Raw genomic sequence first — 22,926 nt, 5'->3', positions numbered from 1 at the left:
TATATTCTAGGAGCTAAACTGTCCTTGATCCGAGGCATGGGTCAAAATATTGCAAGAAACGCAGGGCACAAAGCAGAAGAAAGGTTATTTTCAACTTAGGCTTCCCACAAAGTTTTCAGATTCTGCACATAGATTTAACCAATTTTATAACTTTGGTTGTATCAGAATATCTTTATATCAAAACAACCAACTTCTTGTTAGCAAACCCCCCCCTTTTTTTTTAATTCTAGTTATATGCCACCCCCTTGAAGTAAAAGAGCTCAGATTCTCACATAAAGATTGAGATGAGATAATGGAAATAAAAGAAAATGAATCAACTGGTTTTGCACACAAAATAAGCATCTGTAGTTACACAGCAGCCAATGCGCTGACTCTGCCTTGAGTTACATTACAGACCGGCCCCTTGGATCCCAGGACTTAAAATCACCTCTGCTCTCTCTGTCACAGGTCAAGCACAGCTCAGCCAAACCGGGAGATTTGTGCCAAACAGTTTGTATTTCCAACAATCGAATACTGAATCCCCCTTTTATAAGTCACTTAGGAGTCACGCTTGCACAACTATTTGCATACACAGCCACTTTATTTCAGCCCCAAATACAAAAAGCTATTAACACTTGGCCAGATTCTGCTCTCACGTGCCCTACTGGAAAACCACGTCATTTCCATTAAGATCAGTGGAGCCTGAGTTTCGTACAGCACACGGGAGAGCACAACTCCTTTCTCACTGGGGCAACTCACGTCGCCTCATGGATCTCATTTCAGAGACAGAGCAGAGCAGGTTACTGATTCCCCTTCACTCAGAGGGTTTACAAGAAGCATGCCAGCTGAGTAACACTGAACAAAAGACAAAATTGTTTCTACAGTGCATTTACACACAATAAAACGAACCCATCAAGCAAACAAACCGTACACAACGTGCCCTATTATTAACTGAAACCAGAAGAAACTCTCTTCAGTACTTCCAGTGCTCACAAATGCGTGCTTATGCCCTAAGTAACCTAGAGCTTCCAGCAAGTACTTAGTTCTCAAAGCTTTGAGCCAAGTTTTCTCCACAGTACTTACTCCCTGGGGCTCACAGGAGGTACCAGATAACTGGTCTCCAACCCTGTTTTTTCAGAGCCCTCTGCACCAAGGGCAGATTCCCTCATTCTCCCTGAGTGACGGATCACCTGGTTTGACTTCCTCTGGACTCCCTGCATTGGCCATACCTGTCACAGGCACTGCCACACTCCCAGGCACGGTGCCGTTCCAGTTATTGTTCTGCTCTTCTACAGGTAGAGCGTTTAGAAGTTCATAACCATTGCTTTGTGCTTTTATTTCTTTCCTGTAATGTAATAAAGCCATTCCAGTTATAATATATAATTCCAATGACTGTTGGCAACCGTGATGAGGCACGTCCAGAGGTGCAGCCCTCGGTACGTAACACAGGGACAGCGCTGGTCAAACAAGCTGTCGCTCGTCCCGGCAGGCAGTCTGACCTCAGCCAAGATTCACACGCCACCCCGGGCAGCAGCATCCCGCAGGAACATGTGTCCTTCTGCAGACACAGTTTTCTGCCACTTTACATGATCACGTCAACAGCCACATAGCCCAAGAGGCAAACTCTGGCCCCAAACACTTCCCCTTGCATAAAGGCAAAAGTAATTTATCACACAAATACGAAGCACGGTGAATCACCCCAGCTTGACTGCTGACCCATGTCAAAAAAGCAGGGCTAGTTTCACTGGCCCGCTTCTGCCACCCTTCCACTGAATAATTTAATCGAGGAGAAAATCTTGACATGTCACAGCACAGTATTTCTGGTGCTAATTCACGTGTCTTTTCTTCCCCTACTAGAATTCACAGAAGCAGATGACTGTCCCATTTTTCAAGTGGGAGATGCTAAGAACTGGTTTCAACTCTCTGGTAAACCTGGAAAACGAGGCAAGGGGCCAGCTCCTCTGCGCGCAAAGCCCCCGTGACTCATCCCAAGCGTGCGTAGATGAGGCGAGAACCAAGAAGAGAATTGGATAATCCCAGTCCAGTTGTGTACAGGCAGATCTGTAAACAGAGAAACTCACCACTATTTTTGAAGTGGAGTATTATCATCTCAGTAAAGCAGCAGCGTGACTCTATGCATTCGACATTTTAATTTTCAAAGCTAGGGTAAACGCACACCAAATTTACAAAACAGTTCTTCACTGCCTGGAAAGGACAACTGTAAGGCTGCTTGGGCAACCTTCCTTGTACCTTCCTGTATAGGGAATCAGTGGCTGGACATATTATGTCCCTATAATGTAGTCTACTATCAGCTTCAGATCTTTCCGTTCTGCCTCAAATACCCATATGCTGACACGGTATATATATGGCTTACATGTATGTTTTATTCAGCACAAAACAAGAAACAGCACTGTATTCAGCATTCAGTTTTAACATTGTATATACACACACAGACAGAGATGCAGATAACCTTGAGAAATCAGGTACACATGTAGAAGGAGGCTTTTTAATACTCTCCCAAATATTTCTCACCATCACTGGAATCCCTTCCCAAGTCCCCTTAGTAGCATCAGTACAAGCCCAAAGGGTGACACAAATGAGGCCCTCGCTCCCCCTCCACAGCAGAAAGAACCCGCCCCAACACTCTGTAATAAGGATAAAGCTTTTAGCTTTAACTCAAAAGTCACAAGGACTACAGCCTACCACAGGAAGACAGCAGAAGAGATCAAGGGCATCCCCAGAGACTTCGTTAGGTGAAAAAACGTGAAGTGCTCAAAGTTACTCAGCTGTTCGGTTCTGTTGGCATCCTTGTACAGTGTCATAAATGTAAGTGTACGCATAAAAATAAAAATACAGTCATAACCCTGCCATGAGTTCCATGCAAACAGCTCTCTATAAGCCATGCCAACTCCTTCTATGTGCAAGGCCTTGCCTATACAGGGCTCTCTGCAGAATTAGGACTGTAAACTACGTACATGAATGCTGGTAAAGTGTGTTTACATAATATGTAAATAGATAAAGAAAAGTACATTCACACCAACTACGGAGGAAAGAAAACAAATCATTTTTCTACTGCTGAAAGTACTGAATCACTTACCATCTGGTCTGGGATAAAAAAAAAGACTCAGTCCAATTCAGCTATGAAGAAAATCCTGTATAAAAAAAAAAGTAATCACATGCTAGATCCCCCTAAGTTCAATTTCCAATCATTTTAACATGAAGAGGTTTGTTTTCCTGAAGGGAAAAAAAAAAAAACAAACCCAAACCAAAACAGTAAGAAGGATGTGTGGCTTGTTAGGCCCTGATCCTGCAAGCTCTAAATACTTAGCTATGGGGAATAGTGGAAGCTGTTTTTGAGGAAAAAGCTGAGTCTCTGCATCAGTTTCTGCTGGAATGCATCCTAATTTTCTAAGAAAAATCTGCCACCCTTTTGCTACCATGCTGTGAAATGCAAAAGTAAAATCTAGATAGTCAATATCTGAACTAATTTCCCTTTATACCTCGGTAACATCTAGCTTTTTTCCTCAGTCATCGGAAGCTCTACCTACACACACTGTAGCGCAGCGCAGAAGCGGTACGTTACTGACCAGTACATCGTTATAACTGAAAAAGAGCATGTGGTCATGTAAATACTCTGAGTGGTACAGCACAGCCAGCGAAGGTCACGTTTACAGCTCTGGCAAGCATTTGTCATTTCCAAACTTGTGACTTTTCACTTTGTCCTCAAAGACACCACTAAAACAACTTTCTTCATTTTTAAAGGAACTGTATCACCATTTCAGTCCACACTTCAAAACCTAGCCTACATACAGCAGTGATTTTCCAAATGCCTCTGCATGTTCCCCATTAACAGTTGTCCATTGCGAAGCTGTACGTCACGGGCCCGAACTGCCCCGTTCCCTCCTTGCCTCACTCCCTGCACGTTCAAACACCAGCTCACGTCGGCGTGCGGCTTCTCTGGAACATCCCCCCGGTCTCTTCCACTGATGTTTCATCCACACTGGCATCTCTTCCTTCCTCCTCTTTTTCCTCAACATTTCCCCCTACTAACTAATTGCCAACATTTTCTAATCGATGTTCTTGCATTTTAACACTTTTGCCTGGGAAGCAGTGAAATCCTGCTGGATAACCACAACTCAGAGATCAATGCTGCTGCGTGGGAGGCTGGAACAGTCCTGTGGATCCTGGCCTTTTCCTTCTGCTTCCCTCAGCCCACCTCCCTTGTTCAAACACTTGCATAAAACCTCCTTCCTCTTCCCAGAGGCCTTGAGTTTAATACGGACCCTTTACCTATGGGACAAAGGAGGACTTTACTGGATTTACCTATTAACCTAAATGCTACAAACACCTGAAAACACTGATTCCCTGCCCTACTAAATACCTTACACACGAAATTTTACTGTTCACCTATTTTTCTGCTGAACACTAAGTTTTTCCATGAAAAAATGTATCTATTATTTATTTAAAACAGAAAAAAGTTCCTTGGCTATTCCTTAAAAATTACGTATTCTTTCCTTCTTAAATTTAGCACTATTGACTAGTCCTGTATAGATCTCCACTTGGATAAATTTGATCCCAAATCATTAAGAAATGAAAAAAGTTCTCTCTCTTGCTGAAAAGAGATTGTTACAATGATGTGTTAGAGCCCACACGTATAACCAAATGCAAGGAAGTTACTATGGCTTCATACATTACTGCTTATCACCTGTGATGACCATACCCAGTCCGCACTCATGATTGTGAAAAAGAAAGGCTTAGCTTAAAGACAGTCTGTGACAAAGTGTTTTGGCAGTGAGGGAAGGCTGTGAGTGAGCACTGAGCAGGTCACCGTGACTCAGCGGCACAGTGGTAACTCCTTAAGCCACAGAAATAGAATTACTTTAGACCTTGCTAGTGAAGTTGCCTAAAAGTTGGTGTGTGATCACTACTGGGCGTAGCATCAGCAGTGCTAGACCCACACCTCACACCCTCGGGGACCCCAGGGTTAGTAAACTATCTACTCCCAACTCTCAGACTCCAACAGAGCAGAATCACACCCTACAAAAGTGCTTAAGTACGGCACCTACCTCAAAGCAGGCAAAGGTAAATATTGCACTGAAGTCAGCGATAAGGGGAGAACAGACATGCACCCAGAAACACAAGGCTTGTCCCTGCAAGGGAGCAGCTTTCCTCATCCCTGCCCAACGACGAGGACTCAGCAGAGCCTTCGCACACCGAACGGGCCTTTCCCCTGGCTCACAGCGACAAACCCTCCTCTTGCCATTTGAAAGCCAGCTGCCCAGGGGAGGGCTGAAGGCCAAGGGAGCCGCTTCCAACAGAGGTGACCTCGCAAGCTTTCTCCCACCCTCCGCGCTCCCACTGAGCGACCCAACGGGACCCTCGAGATCTCTGAAAAAGTTAACAGTCAGTTAAAAGACAGCGGTGATGGTCCAAATTAGTGTTCCATACATTACAAGATTAACCAGTTTAATCGATGATTCCAATTTATTTCTAATTACATTAGTCATAACATAGTATCCACACGCATTGCTGTTGATATTTTATTTTGAAAGTTACGCCAGTAAAAAGAAAGAGTGATATTACAGCTTTTTGTGGACTCAGAATTACACTTGCAAATTGAGCTGTGGGTTTCCTTCATCTCAATAATTATTAAAAAAAAAAATTTAAAAAATCGTTTTTTACCTTCCTGCCTGTATCTGAGCACTCAGGATTGTGGACACTTCAACAATATTCTTGAACGTATTTTTAAGTTGTAGACGTAAAGGTCACATTTTTCCCAGATCATATAATCAGTTTACCTTTAGAAAACATTAAAGATAGATTAAAAACTTAGAAAAGACAAGTAATAACTCTTTTCACAACCATTAGGGGATTTCTCCCTCTCTCTATATATATTTTTTGTCACCGCTGCATACAACTGGCAAAAGTTTGCGCAGCTCCAGGGCTGCAGTGGCTGAGCGCCACCACACAAGCGGCTCTGGCCAGAGATGCTGTCCTGCAAACTACATGCTGAGATGGGAGCGGTTTCTAACCACACTGGTAAACATCTTCTTGCTCACACTCAGGATCGCTCCTAGACAGTCAGAGAGTTCAGAAGGAGTAAGGCCATGACGAACCCACGGTACCCACTACCACAGCCCAACCTGGGCGGTGTCAGAGCCATCAGCACAGGTCTGATTTGCACCAGTGGAAAGCATGAAACCAGCGGAGCTGAACTCAGAGGATCAGAATGAGATTCATGATCTCTGCAAATTCACGCACAGGGAGTTGCATCCTGCACAGCCTTTCCCACTCTGAGTCACTCCAACTCCTGCTCCAGGCTGTTCAGTAGCAAACTGTCAATAAAACTCATTAATGATGCGCTTTATATAGAAATAGTGCATTTAACTGAGAGGCTACAACAACTGAGGAGTGCAGCAAAGGGTGAATTCCATGGTTAACGGAATACAGGATGTGTGTCAGTGAAGAAGTGGTAAAGGTGGGTGGGAGTCCTCATGTTACATAGATCTGCTTGAAGTTTGGTATATATATGAACCTAATTCCCCTTTTGATTTCAGTACAGTTATATCTAGAACTCCTCCTCTGTGTTTGTACTGATGTATAAATCCTCTGATGAATTAATTGATAACCAACTTTCTTTTACGTAAGCCATTACTGGAGAGCCAGCAAATATTACAGACATTTGTTTGTCTTCTCTCTTTTCGGTCTTGTTCTCATCTGAATTTGGCTAGCATTCATACCTATCTCCTGGATTGGTAGTAATTATAAAAAAATACATATATACCCTTGCAGAACTGGTGGCAGGAACAGCACAAAAAAGATGTTCTTTGACACAGTCCTTATTTGTCGTCCTATGTAAATACACACCTGCAGCCGTTGGCAGCATTATAAGGGAGGATGGTTTCTGTACTCCCTGTCCAAGTTCTACACTGTCCTGGTTTGGCCTAAACCAGGCCGATTTTCCTTTCAGTGATTTTTCCTTTCAGCTAAGTCTCCTCTAAGTAACTGCACTTTCTGAAACTAACTGCATGTTTTGCAGACAGTGTCTGCTTCCAGGACTGATAACGCTCGAAGTTTGTAGTTATCACTGAGGCACCGGTAGGGATGTTGTGCAGAAAGGCTCTTGCTGTACTTATTCTTGAGAGAAACCAAGGTCACTGCTGAATTCCTCACTGCTTACGAGTGAAGAGCCGAAGGGGGGTCGCAGCTGCAGGGGGGAGCGGACAGGGCAGGTGACCCAAAATTGACCAACAAGGGTATTCCATCCCATACACGTCATTCTCAGTATAAAGCGGGGGGATCACGAGGGTCTCACTCTCTTTCTGCTATGGCCGGTGTCCAAGGAGGACTCCGTCTGTTTTCCTGCTGCCCCCGATCCCGATCCGTGCATTCCTGAATCCAGCTCTCGACCGTCGCTGGGCCCAGCCTGGGCCTTCCCGGAGCCTGCCCTGCAGTGCCGGTGGTGACGTGGCTGACTTCAGGGGAGCTCAATCTTGGTTTTGTATATATATATATATATATATATATTTGTATATATTTGATTATTTCTATTATTGTTATTATACTCTTTTTCATTATTATAGTTTATTAAAACTGTTTTAACTTTCCAACCCGGAAGTCTCTCTCCCTTTTCCCTTTCCCTCTGGGGGGAGGGGGGGGATAACAGAGAGCATCTGCCGCAGGTTTAATAGCCAGCCCAGCTTTAAACCGTGACATACACATTGTGAAATATTCTAGCATCGTGACACAACATTTACTTACGGCTAACAACTGACCTTCTAAGCAGGCGGCTGTAATTGCCATCCACTCGGGACTGCTGTTTCACCTGATGGTTACAAGTAATTTTAACTTCTCAAACCAAATTAAGAGCATCTGGGAAGCAACCCCTAGAAGAAAGTGAAAATGAGCAAGGGATATTTCACAAACTTGGGGGGAATTTTAATACATAACAGCAAGAAAGAAGCAAGAAGCTGAAAAACTGTCAGTCCTACAGGAGAGTTCAGGTAGAAAGGAGAGGAGCCTAGGAGGGGGTGGGCAGGAGAAAATAGCTGTAACACCTCTCAACACATTCTCTTTCCGTGTGAGGGGAAAAAAACCAAACACAGCAGGAGACCAAAACCATAACCTGAACCTGACCTCACTCACACTGGTTATATCATAAAACCACTGGGCTGAACTTTGGTCATTGCATCACCAACACAAAGCAGGCTCAAAGCCCAGCCAAGCAACTACACCGTGACTTTTTTTTTTTTCTTCACGTGCACTCAAGATAGTAGAGGCCAGCTAAGAATATGGCCTTTCAGAAGAAAATATATGTCAATTTAACTGTCAGTTGGCTGGACAGCTTACTTTTCCTTTGATGTTGGTTTTTTGGTTTTTGTTTTTTTTCTTGTTGTTGGTTTGTTTTTTTTTTTAATTAATATTACTGCAGTGAAAAATGTGTGTGTGATATAGCATTTAACTGGAACATTAGGTGCCAAGGACATATTTTTGTCTGTATGTGTTAGAAATGGAAATCAATACAGTAGTTAAAAACACTGAGGATCATACGGTGATCAACATGCAAAATATAAACCTTATCACCAACGTAACATGGCACCGGGAATGTTCGCATAAAGATATTCTTAAAATCTGAATAAACATCCTTGTACACAGGACGTGTGATTCATGGTTTACAGAGCGATAAACACTACAGGGTCAAGTAACTCACCTAATATCACCCAGCGAGCCAAGACCAGGCTGAGATCAGAACTCGGGATCCTGGTTTTCCATGCTGATCTTTCTACAACTCCGTGTTACTCCAAATGCACAATGTCCTGCCAACAGCCAGCGTTTCTGTTCCCACAAAACGCCTGACTTTTGTGCTGCGTGGAAAAAGAACCAGTGTGTTCTAGTGCAAGCCTTCTAGCAATCACTTGCAAGCATAAAATGTAACCGCTAAGGCACTACACAAATGGACAGCTTAAGCCAATAGATAATGTATCATTATCACTGATAACTGCCCAAACTTCCAGTCCATACCTCCACCATTAAATCGACTGTCCCTGCAGAAGGGGACTGAATAGAAGACCACACTGAACACGGAGCCTTCCAAATCCCTTGGCTTCTGACAAAATGCCAGTTGCCAATCCACATAGAAGTGGTGAGACAGTCGGTGTCCTCAGCAGTTCACTCCAACACAAAAAGGCTCACAGGCCACTGAAGCCTACCTCTCGCCTCAAGACGTTTACCCCCTCATCCCAAGCATCCTGCCAGGCAGTCCTGTTCCTGCCAGGTATAGAAATGCCCACCTGATCTTCACCCCGTGCTCCCAACACTGGCTCTGGAGAAATGACTTAAAACACCAGTGTGTGAACATGAAACAGCTGAAGATTGCAACGTTTTGTAGCTTCAGGTGGAACTCAAAAGCAGCAACTTGAAGGAACACCCTCCTCTGTGAAGAGGAAGCAATAATGCCATGACCTATATCCGCATTCTGTGCGCCAAACTTATTTATAGAAGGAGCAAAACAGATTTGGGAAGAGAGATTCAAGTCACTGACCTTTGTTTACAGTATCCCTATTTCATCTTCTGCCGGGCCATCACATGCCCACACCACCTATATTTCTGGTTCATGTACAGTATTTCTGATTCATGTACAATATGTAACAATACTATAAGGCCACACATATCTTACTTAAGCTTAATGCATATCTTAAGACTCAAGTTTGCTTTTAATCAAGAAAACACATTAGTTTACCTTGGTTTTAACTGAATTTTTTTAATTTGGTGGGCTGCAGCCACTGGAGCCCTATTTGATGAGTGTTATCATTCACCTGTTTTTCATAATCCTAACCAGCTGGGCCTAGACCTACCACGGCACCTAGGTGCTGAACACCCGCTTAAATAATTGAACTCAAGGTGGTATGAGCCTGTATATTTTTGTGATCAGAGCCTAACTTTGTTTAACAAATCTCAGCGCTAACAGGTTAATTTCTGACTTCAAAATCACAATATTTTCTAGGCATGATCTGCTATGCGCAGTCATGCGTACTGGTAAGAAGGAAATAGGAAACGTTGCACGTAACGCCCTGGCACAATAAGTGCTGTACCCTTTATGTACATCAGCCTGAAACAACCACACGCAGACTCCACCAGGCTAGAGCCGAGCCAAAAGCTTATCCATCCTTTCTGCCACACGTGGATTCTCCGAGGATCAGCGTCTGGAACTCCATGTGCTCGTTTGATGTTCATCTGTGGTTAAAGATAACGAATTCAGATACAACCCCACTCAAAAGCGACGATACGGAGACACAACAAGGACAGTGCACGCCGTGCAGCAAGGCCTGGAGCCAACGCTCTGGTGGGAGAGGCAGTGTCAGAAAGTAAGTTGGAATCTGATAAACCTGCCAGCGTGGCTTAGCTGTAACAGGCAATTAGCGATAAAAAATAAACCATTTACGAAGTCCGTTACATGCCCACGGCGCTGTACTTGCGCTCCCCTGCTCAGTGTCACACGGCTAAACCCCAAGCCACGTAACAGTTCCTCCCGCACCTTCTCCTCGCCCTCCCACAGCTACACCGGAGAACACACGCGGCACGGGAACTTCACCCCTGCGGCTGCCGCGGCCTCGGCCGGCTGGGCGCTCCCAGACCCCCGGGCTGCGAGCCCGCCTGCCCGCTGGCAGCAGGGCCCTGCCTGTGCCCGGGGCCGTGACTGTGCCCGGGGCCCCGCAGCCGGCGGGCGACCTGTGCCCGGGGCAGGAGCCCTGTCCCGCACGCCTCACCCCGCCGCCCCTCGCACACCGCCCCGCGGGCGCAGCCCCCGCCGGCCACTCACCTCCGCCGGCCCTGCTGGGAGCCGTAGCCCTCGGCCTCCGCCGCCCCCGGCTCCGCGCCCCCGCGGGATGCCGGGGAACGCCGGGGGTTACGGGGCTGCGGCGGCAGCGGCGGGCAGGACTACGAGCCCCATGGTGACCGGCGGCGCGAGCGCGCCTGCGCGGCGGGGCCGGGGGAGGAGGCGGAGGCGGAAGCGGCGTCGGGCCCGCCCGCCGCGGCAGGGCCGGGCGGGCGCCGCCATGCCCCGGGACAACATGGCCTCCCTGATCCAGCGGGTGGCGCGGCAGGCGCGGCTCACCTTCCGCAGCCCGGCGGGGCCGGCCTTCGGGGAGAACCTGCACCGGCTACAGCAGCTGCTGGACGAGGTGCGCGCCGAGGACTTGCACTTGGCGCCGCGGGGGCCGTCGGCAGCGGCGGCGGCGGGCGGGGGGCTGCCGTGGGGCGGCGTGGTGCCGCCCGTCAGCTACATGCACATCTGCGAGACGGAGAGCTTCAGCATGGGCGTGTTCCTGCTGCGGAGCGGCGCCTGCATCCCGCTGCACGACCACCCGGGCATGAACGGCATGCTGAAGGTGCTCTACGGCACGCTGCGCATCGCCTGCATGGACACGCTGCCCCCCACCGCCGCCGCCCCGCCGCCCGCCGCCGGGCCCTGCCACCGCGCCCTGTTCCGCTCCCGCCAGCAGTACACGCCGGCCTGCCCGCCCTGCCTGCTCTCGCCGCACACCGACAACCTCCACCAGATCGACGCCGTGGACGGGCCCGCCGCCTTCCTCGACATCCTGGCGCCGCCCTACGACCCCCAGCACGGCCGGGACTGCCACTACTACCGCCTGCTGGAGGGGCCGCCGGCGGGCGCCGAGCCGGAGCCGGCCGGGCTGCCGCGGGAGGTGTGGCTGGTGGAGACCCCGCAGGCCGCCGACTTCTGGTGCGGGGGCGAGCCCTACCCCGGGCCCCGCGTCTGCCTCTGAGGCGGCGGCGGCCCGGGCCCGGCGGCGGCCCTGCGGACGGCTGGCGGGAGCTCGCCGCCCCCCCGCTGCCCGGCCGGCCTTCTCCCGGGCCCCCCACGGACCGGCCTGCCCCGGCGGGCAGCACCGGCGGAACCACGGCCGCGCTCTGCCCGGTGCCCCGTGGGTGCCGGCGAGGGCTCCTGGGAGCGCAGCGAGTCACGGCCACGCTCCTTCCCCCGGCCTGTCCGGCCGTGCGGGCCGGGGCGATGCAGCGCCGGAGCGTGTTCGTTCCCTTCGGGCTGGCGCGGAGGAGTAGCGCGGTTACGCTTCTGCCCAGCGGAACGGTGGGGGAAATCATCCAGCATCCTGCGTACATAGTGAGGGCCGGGTGCCGGCGAGGGGGAAAGGGCTGCGGCGGGGAGAGTAAATGCAATAAGGATTGTCGCGGGGCACCCCGACTTCCCCTGCACCGGTGGGCGGGCAGAGCGTGCCCACCCAGCCCGGGCACGGGGCTGGTCTGGCTGCGGCCTTTGGGTACTCCTGTCTCCAGAGTGAGTCTCAACCAGAGCTGTACCCTGCTAGCAAAAAACAAACCCAGAACAACTCCTGAGCCAGGAGATGCTCCTCCAGCAAACGCTGGTGCTTCCCAGGGCTGTAGCTAAGGGAATTCACGCTCCGAAGGGACACTGTCAGGTTCAGAATTACTTTTTAATAGTTCTTTAAAGCGTTGCGTGTAAGATCTCGCTGTTGCAACTGAGAATTGCAGAGTACGTCTATGCATGTTTCCTTCAGCTAGGAGAAGGAGACTAGTCAGCTGCTAATTAACCTCGCTTGGAACCTCTCACGCGGCGGTGGCGGAAACTGCGGGCATCTTAAGAAAAACCAACTACCCACTGTTGTGTCGTGGAAGCTATTCTAGAAACATGACGTATTTGCAAACCCTATATATACAGCGGCGCACATACCCTAGATACCAATAAGATTTGACCTGATGTCTTCTCTTTAAAGTGTAGTCTGTGTTTTTATATGGACAAATGAACACTTTGGGCTTTTGAAGCCTTATTGTTTCCCTCTTTATACTATTTATAAAGACTACTTTTTCATAAGGCTTTTAAATAAACGTAGCATAGAAGAGCCACCGTGAATTTCGCCTTGCTGTGATGGAAGCAGCCTGGAGACGCAGTTTGTCCACGGCAGGAGATGCGATTTTTCTAACACGGGAGAAACTTTTGCTGTAGGTGAAATACTGCGTCTGTACTGCAAGGACTGGTCTTGTGCCTGTTCATCCTAACGCACGCTTCATACCGCAACCCCAGGCCGGGGCAGCCTTGGCTCTCTTGGTCACCATGTGGGAATGTGAATAAGAAAACACGACTTACCAACCTCCTAAGTGATGTATCAGCCTGCTCCAGAAATCGTTCCACAACTGGCTTTAATTGTCCTTTGTGTATTTATAAAAGCAGACTTGTTTTTCCTGTACAGTGGCTTGTATGTGTGAATTTTTAAACGATTCTGATATGGCTTTTTTTTTTTTTGCCTACAAAAGAATGAATGTAAAATATCGTCAGCGTTATGCATGCACAGATTAATTCTTTTGCAAGGAAAAATTGGTGGAAATTATTTCAGGCGATTTCCATTTATTCTTACACCACTTTAAAGTATCTGATATTTCTGTAGCTGGCTTACCTGTTTTTCCTGGAATTCCCCTGGAGCTGAGCATTAGTTAATGTGCAACAATTCGCTATCGAACATAGTCATTAACTATAACGCAATGCCTCCCTGCGTTCCAGCCTGTTTCTGACTCTCGGATGCTAATGAAGGTAGTCATCGTTTTGCAGAAGTCCACAAAGAAGATAGCGTGGTGCATGCAAACAGCTGTACTGGAAAAACAAACTGCGACAGAGCGTTTTGCTCTCTCATCTGCTCTATCCTCCCCTTAGGTCTTTCTGCTTGGTTTTTAATTTTTTTTTTCCTCCGTGTGTAAAACCTGGTCGAGATGTTTAATGGGGTAGGACTTTAATGCATCTCTCTCTAGAGGACAGCGTGGTCCTGTGCACTGGGGAGTGCTGTTAACAATTGGCAAAACCTTTTTTTTGTTTAATAAATAAAGGTGTTAGCATCAAAGTATTAAAGCCCGGAAAAATAGCAAAGAAAACCTGAGATGCATTGAAGAAAAGCCTCTTTCTGTAACTTCTTGCTTACTCAGCAATTGAAACTTACTTCATATGTTCTGGATATCTGTAAGCAGAAGGTTTAACTCTGTAATGCCATTCCTTCTCTGGAGTCTGGTTATTGTGTTTTCACAACAGCAAAGTTACTGTTATTGCTGAATTATAGAATAAATACGGGCTATCTCACCACTGACCAGTCATTCCTTTCCTTCCCAAGTGCGACAGTCTGGAACCAAGTGCGGTACAGAGCACAAGTTGCTTCTGCCTTAACAGTCCGACTGGCCTTGCTGTGAAAGGCGATGCGTAACGTGGGGTTCTCAGCCCAAATCTCCCCCCGGTGCCCCGCACACACATCCAGGCACATGCGGTATGGCCGCTTTTGAAGCTGGCCGTTACTGGAAGGCAAAGGCACGGGTTTAAGACCGCTCACGCTATATTACACGATGTGAGGTTTTCTTGTGGCTGTATGCTAGTCCTCGGCAGTTCCCTTCATTCAGTTCATGTACAATTTCTGTGGTGTTCATCTTGTTTTGCTTTTGACTGGGGTTTTAATCTTGTAGCGTGGCTGCAGACAGTAGTTTGGAGAGTGCGAGCGGAGCCTCGGGTTGTGCTCCTGGGTAGCCGAGATCCCGATTTTGCTCTCAATGCTCTGGCTGTGACCGAGCTATGGGTTTCCGAGGCCGCGGCAGTACCTCCAGGAGCCCAGCCAGCTGAGAGCACTGGGTCCCTGTCTACCTCCGTGGACCACGGCCTACCGATGCCGACCAAGGAGGCCACGGCTCCTGTGGGGTTGCGTTCCCATGTGACATCCCTCCGGCAGCAGACCATGGTCTCTTTTGGGAGCCAGGAGCACACGGGATCAGGTGGTGAAGCTGCAACCCGCCGACAGACGCAGCAGGGGAGGCAAAGGCTTACTTGTGCTGCTGAGATGGACGGTGGGATGATGAGCGTGGTGGGTCTGGAGCTGGCTTGCTCCACAGCTTCTCCATACCACACAGACTGGTCCGTGCCCCACTTTGGAAGCCTGCTTCACATCCGATTTGAAACCAGGCACGTTGCTTCAGCTGCCGCTGCCCGCCTTTCCCAAGCACAGAGCAGCCGCTCCAAAAGGCAGGAGACAGGGAGCTGGGCGCTTCGGACAGAAAGGGCAGGCGCCACCGGGGCTTTGCACAGCGGGACCCAGCAGCGGGGCAAGCGAAGGCTGGAAGCGGCTGGGCAAGGGCTTTGTACCGAGGATCTCTGCGGCAGCGCCGGTACGGCCCCGCACCGACGGCAGGACCCCAGGGAGGGCCCAGGCCGGGAAAACATCTTAAAAAAAAAAAAACAATAATAAAATGTTGCAGCCCCATGGGTTCGGCAAAAAAAGCCCGGCTGTGCCGCGGGGGTGAGCGCCGCCGCCCCCGGGCCCCCGCGGAGCCCTCCGAGAGCGGGCGCAGTGCCGCCCGCGCAGCCCGAGCCGCTGTCCCCGAGCGGCGGCCGTCGGGGCGGCGGGACCCGCTTTTCTGGAGCCCACTCGGGGAGGTTGCCTGGGGCGGATCGTAACCGCGGAACAAAACAGAAAGTGAGTCAAAAAAACCCACCCCGCTCCCCGGTTAATATTAGCCTGTGTCTCGTCTCCGAGGGAAATCCCCGCGCCCGAGAGCGGGTGTTTGTCCCGCCGGGGGCCGGGGACGCTGGTTTTCCGCGCCGAGGCGGTGCCCTGCGCCCAGCGGCGCCCGGGCCGGGCTGCCCCGCAGCCCCCCCCCACCGCCGGGGTCTGGGCTGGCCCAGGGACGGGCGGGAGGCACCCCCCTCCGCCGGGCCGGGCCAGGGAACCTACGGAAATAAAGGTGTCAGTTTAGCATAATTAAGAGATTTATTTGTCGTCTTTTATAAACGTTGTAAGCACCGACCCTGTTGTCGAAAAGTTTATTTACAGAGTGGCCAGGAAGAATCCCTCGCTCCTTCCCGCTCCCGTTAGTGGTTGTGCATTATTCGTGTTACCTGCTGCGAGCCGGGGCCCGGCGGACAACGGGCACCGCTTCCAGCCAGAGTATTTACATCCCGTCCCGAGTCCTACTACAAACGTAACACTTTTAAGTCACCAAAAAGAAAAACAAAACAAAACCAAACCAAACCCCCAAACCAGTGCGTACAAAAATATAGTCTCTAAAAAAAAAAAAAAATCCCAATATTAATAGGCAGAAATGTACAGCCATACTAAAACCAGGGAGGGAAAACTTTCCGGTCTCGGTGTCGCCGCTGTCGTCGGAGCGGATCGGTAAGGCACCCCCCACATGCAGACAGGGGACCGGGCTCTACACCACACAAGGCACCAAGGACACCTCACCACGACGGCACTGCATGCATCCATCCATCCTCCCGCCGCAGCCCCTATGTACACCCGCCGGCCCGGCCCGCTCCGGCCCGGGGTTGGAGGGGGGGGTCTGCGGCGCCGCCGGCTGCTCACCGCGCCCCGCCGGGCTCCGCTCCGCGCCCCGCCGCGCTCGGCGGCGGCTCAGCGCTGGGTCCTGCGCGCCCCGCGCCCTCAGGGCGTCCGCGTCCGCGCCGCGCAAGGGGCCAGGGCGGCGGCGCCGCTCCCGCCGCCGGGCTGCGGGCACCCGCCGGTGGCGGCGGCGGTGGCTCCTTTCCGCTCCTTCTGGCGCAGGTGGATCTTGGTGTGCCGCTTCCTCTCGTCGGAGCGGGCGAACTTCCTGCCGCAGAAGTCGCAGGCGAAGGGCTTCTCGCCGGTGTGCGTGCGGATGTGGGTGGTGAGGTGGTCGCTGCGGCTGAAGTTCCGCATGCAGATGCGGCACTGGAAGGGCTTGTGGCCCGTGTGGATGCGGATGTGCCGGGTGAGCTCGTCGGAGCGGGAGAAGCGGCGGTCGCAGCCCTCGGCGGGGCAGGGGTAGGGCCGCTCGTGGACCGGCGTCTTGCTGGGCCGGTTGGGGTACTTGCGGGGCCGCAGGATGGGCCGCAGCGGCAGGTGGTGCGGGCTGTAGGCGCCGGCGGGCAGCCGGGCGCCCGCGCCCTCGCCCCCGCCGCCGCCCCCGCCGCCGGGAGCACCGCCGGGAGCGGCGCCCGCCGGGGGCGCGCCCATGGTGAAGTTGCGGATGGTGGAGAGCGGCGTGAGCGGCGGCGGGACGCGGAGCGAGTCGAGGGGGCAGGGGAAGGGCTTGCGGTCGGGGCCGGCGTGCAGCTCCCGCTGGCACTGGGGCGGCGGGAAGAAGCCGCCGTACTCGGGGATCATGGTGAAGAGCCCGCCGTCGGCCGCCGCCGCCTTCGGGGAGGGGTAGGAGGGCGGCGGGGGGAAAGGCAGCGCCCCGCCGCCGGCGGCGGGCAGGAAGGCCGAGGAAGGGTCCTGCGGGTACAGGTCGCCGCAGCCCGAGTAGGGCGGCGGCGGCGGCGAGTAGAGGTGCTCCAGGTCGGCCGGCTGGCCCTGCGCCATGGTGCAGCCGAGGGCCCCGGCCAGCGGGTTGGGGGAGGCGGTGGAGGCGGCGGTGGCCGAGGAGGAGGCGGAGGAGGCGTTAGAGGAGGCGGCGGAGGCGGTGGCGGAGGAGGGCGTGCTGACCCCCTGCAGAATCCCTGCGCTCACGATGTTGATGATGCCCTCGGGGTAGCAGCCGGCGCCGGGGTACTGCGGGTCGATGGAGAATTTGCCCATGTAGGTGAAGGTCTGGTTGCGGGAGGCCGGGGCGCTGGGCGCGAAGCCGCCGCCGTAGGGCAGGTCCAGGGCCCGCTTGTCGCCCATGTCCACGTTGATCATGCCGTCTGCGGGGGCAAGGAGCCGGTCAGCCCTCCGCGCCCCCGGTCGCCGCCCCGACCGGCGCGGGGCTGCGGCACGCACATGTTGCGCTCCGGAGGCTCCGCGCCGGCCCCAACTTTTCCCCCGAGCCGGGCACGGAGGCAGCGCTGCCGCGGGGGGCGCCGGGCGAGCCCCGGGGCGCCGCGACCCCCGTCCCAGTCCGCCCCCAGCCCGCCGCCCCGGGGCTCCGCCGCCCTCCGCGGGCGGCTCGGCCCGCACCTGCGCGGGCTCCGCTTACCTCCTGCCACACCGCTCATCTGGTCAAACGGCCCTGCCAGGTCGGCATTGGGGAAGATCGCGACCGAAGTTGGCAGCGCGGCGGAGATGTCGTCCGCGGGGTAAATGCCCTCGGGGAGCTGGTGCACGAACCCGCCGAGGGTCACCGGGATCTTGTCCACCGCCTTGGCGGTCATCATGGGGGCAGCGGGGCGGCCGGGGGAGCGGCGCTCCCGGCCGGCGGTGCGCGCTCGGGGCGGGGAGGGGAGATAGAGGGAGAGGAGGGGGCGCTTCCCCCTGCCTCCCACTACCGGCGAGGGGGGACCGCGGGGAGCCGGCGCGGCGGGCGGGGAGGCATGTGCGGGCGGGCGGCCGCCCCGTCGCGGCGGTGCGGTGCCCGCGGTGCCCCGGGAGAGCCGCGCTCCCGCCGCAGCTCGCGCTGGAGGACAAGTCTGGCGGTAAGTATTTATGGGGGCCCCCTGAATGCCCGGGACGTCACTGCCCATATAAGGACTGAGGAACGGGGCCCGGCGGTCACGTGGGCGCCCGCGTGCGGGACCCGCCGCCCGCTCCCCCCCCCCCCTTCCACGCTCCACACCCCGCGGGGGCGGCCCCGACCCGCCCCGGCCCCGCTCAGCCCCCGCCGCGCCGGCAGCTCCCCGCCGCCGCCGCCCAGGGGGGTATTCCGGTGGCGGGGCCCTTGTCCTAAAAAGGCGCGGATCCGGCCCCGCCCCGCCTGCCCTTTTTAGGGCTCGTTCCGGAAAATTTTTTAAAAAGCTCGGAAAAGCAGAGGGAGGTCCCGGGACCGCCCCGCCGGACCTCGCTCACTTTCTCAGCAGCCCGTAACCGCAAAACGGCGGCGGGTCAGAAAACAGGCGCATTCACGGAATCCGGCTTCTCCTTTCTTAAAAAAAAAATATTTTTTTTTTTTTTTTTCTGAATTACGGGTGGAAAGAGGCGCCGAGCCGAGCGAGCGCGTCGCTGCTTTTTTTTGGAAAGTGTCTGATCTATATATACCGTCGCGAAAACAGAACCTGCTGCTCCGCCGTCGGTGGGTTGTTATTGTACCGACGGGTGCAACCGGGGACGAGACCGGGGGGGGGCACGGAGTGCCCCCCCCGCCGCTCCCACCCTGCTCAGACCAGCCTCTTGCTTCCACTGCTTCCCGAGGCCCCATCCTCAGTACCACTTCCACTCCTTACAATCTCCTGCCTAACGAAGGTATCAAACCAAAAAGCGCCTAAATTCTACTTCTTTTTTTTCCCAAAGTACTAAAAATAACCTCCCTTGTGCCTCCCTTCCCAGGAGAAGCCGATCTTTCCTCTGCCGTTCCCAAGCTTGGAGCTTGCAGCCCCTGCATCGTCTTGCTGATGAGGGTGTCAGATGTAATTATGTTTGAAAGCTGTATCCCGTGCTATGTTCATGTCACTAATCTCATTATTTAGGAATATTTCATCTCATGGCTGTCTATTCCTGCATTTAGGAAAGCGACTCTCACATATGGTCTATGGTGTGCAAGGTCCTTTTTCAGCAGTCTGCGGGAAAAAACAACCCCATTGACAAGCGGAGCAGCAGCAAGACACGGCAACATACGAGAGATGCTACAGAAGCACACTCCTGTTCCAAAGCAACAAGCCAGAGAACACATAGGAAGGCTAAAACCTCTTCACTTTCATTTTTCCCTGCAGATATCAATATTTACATGTTTTAGGACATTATAGCGTGCACTACAGAAGCGTGGCACGCTTGAGTGTCCCTACGGCGCGTGCAATTACCTCTGTCTCAGGTCCCAAACGCTGTCACAGGCGTGTGTCTCCTAGGCCCCTCTTTTAACACCTCACACCCCAGCTGAGGAAGGCGCTCTCAGTGGCTCCAGTTTTGTTTCACCGCCTTTGGTGGTGCTCCGGGTGCACTACTCATCCGGTCACCGCAAAGCCCAGGCTAGGCAGGAGTGTGCCTGAAAAAGTGAAAGTTTTAGGGTCACGTGTCATACTTGCTACGGAATAGTAGGCATAAACCTGTTTTCCTTCATGGGTGATCGGGCAAGCGTGCACAGTAATTAGTAAATATATAATACTTCGTGTTTTTTAATGTAGATTTTGTTACCAGTCCTTCTAGTAGTTAACGTACAGCAAATACAATTTGGCATATGAGAGTGAGTTGAAAGAAAGCTCGTGTTCAATTTCAGTAGGATTCTAGATATTTTCGTTTAAAAAACCCATCTCAATTTAGAAGTTAAATTGTGACAGAGAGACAGAGAGAGAGAGACAGATTCTGGGAAATTTGACTGAGAAGTAGGAGCAATCGTATTGTACCTTTCCATTACATGAGCTATAATTGGTCTAATCGCTACTATGAAAGAACAAAATATTGGAATCTGTTGTGCGGTGGGGCTAGATACTTTACATGAAATTGAGAAACAAGTACAGTATCCTCCTTAATGCAAAACATCGCGGATGTATCAGGTACAGGTTTTAGGGATACTCTACAGCATCTTGCTGTATTATTTCAAAATACCACATGCCCACTGATGGCACTAAATCATAATGCACACAGGAGAAAGACGAACCAAGGTTTCATGTCCACCTTAACCTCCCCACATCTCAATTCCACCTTTGAACTAACTCAGTGAATTTAATGTTCTTCCACTACAGAGAAGGATTCAATGCAAGACTGACACAAATAAACTTTAACGTACCTCCAGGCTAACTTCACGTAAGGAATAGTACTGTTAGTTGACTTTTTTGGTTGATTTTAAAAGCCTTCTCAAGAACGGGGGAAATCGTGTCTGATTTCCAGCCTTCACAGGGACAATCAAGTCACTCGACTTCTCTCAATGTGAGCTTTGCCCAAATGGCAGCAGGACCTGGTGCAGGGCAAGATGGAAACGTGGTTAATGCTTGGTCTTCAGGAAGATGTTGACAGATGAAACTCAAATGTTTCTGGTCCCTTTTCAGATATTCTTGCTGTAGTGCTTTGCGTGTGCTTTGTGCCTTTGATCCCCGTTTGGCTGATTATACCAGACTCTGAGGGTGAGACCATCCAACTCGCGCTGACGTCAATGAGCCTTACACACAAAAAATCCTACTGATTCCTGTGGTTCCTACAAACCACGTGGTTTCATATGACGGACAGATTGCTGGTGTGAATTGCCAAAGCCCCACTCGCACCAAGAGAGGAGCCGCTCCACGTACACGCATGACATGTCTGACTGGATATAGCACTGACTGAGGAGGGTTCAGAGCTGAAGGGCGTAACTTCTCTGTTATTCTCAATTTCTTTTAAACCAGCCCCCTTTGGGTTTATTGTATTTGCTCTTTTAACAAGGTGCTAGCTGACGTTGCACTGGCTGGATTTTCCTGCAGTCATTCTGTACCACAAATACCTGAGGCAGGAGCTGTAGAAATAAAATTGTCCTTGCCTCCATACCTGAGCTTGAGGGTGGCTGAGGAAGAAAAGGCAGCTCATCATCTGCGGAGCTGGCAACACCATTTGACCAGCTTAACATCACACAGAGTCATCTCTCCAGAGGGTTGCTACACTTTTGTAGCATAACTTGACTGACCTCGTGTGCTAACAGCAGCAATGCTAGTAGGGCTGCTTGGGAAACGCACCTTGCTTCTTCCACCGTGCACCCTGCTGCTTTTGGGGACGTTAAGGTCGCTCCAGCTCAGCAGGCGCCCTCAGGAGTGGGGACGCAGCTGGGAGCAGGGACTTGTTCCTGGATAGGAGGTGAGTGACCCTGTCCAGCGACAACAGCAAGGGATGTCTGTCCTAAGTCTGGGCTAGATTCACGTTGGGGTTGGTGGGTTTTTTTAATGTTTCATGTAAAAGAGACATTCTTCTCTCCAAAGCCAGATTTCAGTGTTTCCTAAATTTGCCCCTTTTCAAGTGGGGGTAGAGAGATCTGTCACATCCTCACAGGAAGAAATGCTGGTTTACCAATACCTTTTTTGTTGCTGGGGTGTCTGCTGGATTCCCAGGCTGCAGACAAAAGCCACTTCCCTTAAATCTACCCTGCCTGCACCTCACAGGCCTAATACAGGCTCTCAGCCTGTACTGGCCTGTCACTGAAACCTGGTACCCAGCCAGGGAAACCTGCTGTACACCCGACCCTACAGAAAACAGCTGCCTGACTGCTGGCGTGCTACGGGAAGGGGATGGTTAAAGAGCAGAGGAGAAGGCATCCCAGTCTGCCCTTAATTACAGTACCTTGAAACCACACTGCGGTTTTCGGCCAAGGCTGCTTGTTGTCTTAGGATGAATGCCTGTAAATTTGAAATAAGTAAATGACTTTATTGTGAGAATTTGGCTCGGGAGAGCCTTAGCAGCATCCTGAAGGGTTATATAACTGTCAATAACATTTTCTAATTCGGGCTATAGGAATGAAACAAACCCACGTGGAATCAGCAAGTTACTAGTTTAAGTTTGTGCGGCTGTAAACAAGTACGTGTGACAAAGAAAACTTCCAGTCAAATAAAAGCAACAACAAACTCGTTTGCCCAAAACCTGTTTTCGTTATTAAATGTGTAGAACATTTCCTGGATATTCCCGTACACAGTTTCTAGCAGATGTATTAAATCTGTCGCCCTACCTCTGCTCGCCCGGTTCGTTCCTCGCGTAACGCCCGAGGGCAGGGACGTCCCCGCCGGCGGAGCGGAGCGGGAGCGGTGCGGGCTCCACTGCCCTCTCCTGGGGGAAGGCGCTCCGGGAGCCCGAGAAGACACGGCCGCCGAGCAGAGAGCCGTGCGCTGGGCTGAGCGCTGCGGGTGTTTCACCGCATAACGGCACCCCTGAAGCTTTACACCTGCCTATAGAGAGACCAAAGTACAGCCCTGTTGAGTCAGAGATCCCGGGTGGGGCTGCCTGATGGCTGTCCCACAGGCCATGATCCCCATAGCCCCAAAAGTGTCAGGATGGAGACCACACACCCAGAGAGGTGCTGGGAGCAAGCCACAGAGGGCCTGACGGAAGGCTAAAATATCAGCTCTGCATGATGCTTGCTGAG

General features: G+C 52.1%; 2 protein-coding genes and 1 long non-coding RNA gene across 9 annotated transcripts in view; 1 reads left to right on the top strand and 2 right to left on the bottom strand.

Annotated features, from left to right (window-relative positions):
* The window catches only part of LOC137663108 (uncharacterized), a 57,092-nt gene extending 46,161 nt beyond the window's left edge, over positions 1 to 10,931 (bottom strand). For 5 of the 7 annotated variants that reach the window (XR_011048122.1, XR_011048119.1, XR_011048117.1 and 2 more), the window contains exons 1-6: positions 10,799 to 10,931; positions 10,071 to 10,212; positions 8,690 to 8,843; positions 7,755 to 7,865; positions 5,662 to 5,777; positions 3,077 to 3,131 (exon numbers count right to left, since the gene is read on the bottom strand). This is a non-coding gene — a long non-coding RNA (uncharacterized lncRNA). The remainder of the gene's footprint in view (positions 1 to 3,076; positions 3,132 to 5,661; positions 5,778 to 7,754; positions 7,866 to 8,689; positions 8,844 to 10,070; positions 10,213 to 10,798) is intronic. The other 2 variants (XR_011048118.1, XR_011048123.1) reach the window with 2 other exon arrangements.
* A 72-nt stretch (positions 10,932 to 11,003) lies between these two features.
* ADO (2-aminoethanethiol dioxygenase) lies at positions 11,004 to 14,107 on the top strand. The gene has a single exon (XM_068398743.1). The coding sequence runs from the start codon at positions 11,037 to 11,039 to the stop codon at positions 11,766 to 11,768; it is 732 nt and encodes a 243-aa protein (XP_068254844.1). The 5' UTR covers positions 11,004 to 11,036; the 3' UTR covers positions 11,769 to 14,107.
* Positions 14,108 to 16,445: 2,338 nt separating this feature from the next.
* EGR2 (early growth response 2) lies at positions 16,446 to 18,268 on the bottom strand. The gene is made up of 2 exons (XM_068399330.1): positions 17,941 to 18,268; positions 16,446 to 17,668 (listed from the first exon to the last, which is right to left on the bottom strand). Exons 1-2 carry the CDS (start codon positions 18,116 to 18,118, stop codon positions 16,446 to 16,448), a joined length of 1,401 nt encoding a protein of 466 aa, XP_068255431.1. The 5' UTR covers positions 18,119 to 18,268.
* Between the last annotated feature and the right edge of the window lie 4,658 nt (positions 18,269 to 22,926).

This window comes from Nyctibius grandis, chromosome 4, assembly GCF_013368605.1.
Source record: "Nyctibius grandis isolate bNycGra1 chromosome 4, bNycGra1.pri, whole genome shotgun sequence".
NCBI lineage: Eukaryota > Metazoa > Chordata > Aves > Nyctibiiformes > Nyctibiidae > Nyctibius > Nyctibius grandis.
The sequence above is the reverse complement of the archived record's forward strand: the minus strand, read 5'-3'. Positions and strand labels throughout refer to the sequence as shown.

Bases quoted from the DNA above. Each gene is read 5' to 3' on its own strand.
- ADO (XM_068398743.1), top strand. From the start codon at position 11,037: ATGCCCCGGGACAACATGGCCTCCCTGATCCAGCGGGTGGCGCGGCAG.
- EGR2 (XM_068399330.1), bottom strand. From the start codon at position 18,118: ATGATGACCGCCAAGGCGGTGGACAAGATCCCGGTGACCCTCGGCGGG. The intron at 17,669-17,940 runs GTAAGCGGAGCC...TTGCCCCCGCAG, and splicing joins GATGAGCGGTGTGGCAGGAG to ACGGCATGATCAACGTGGAC.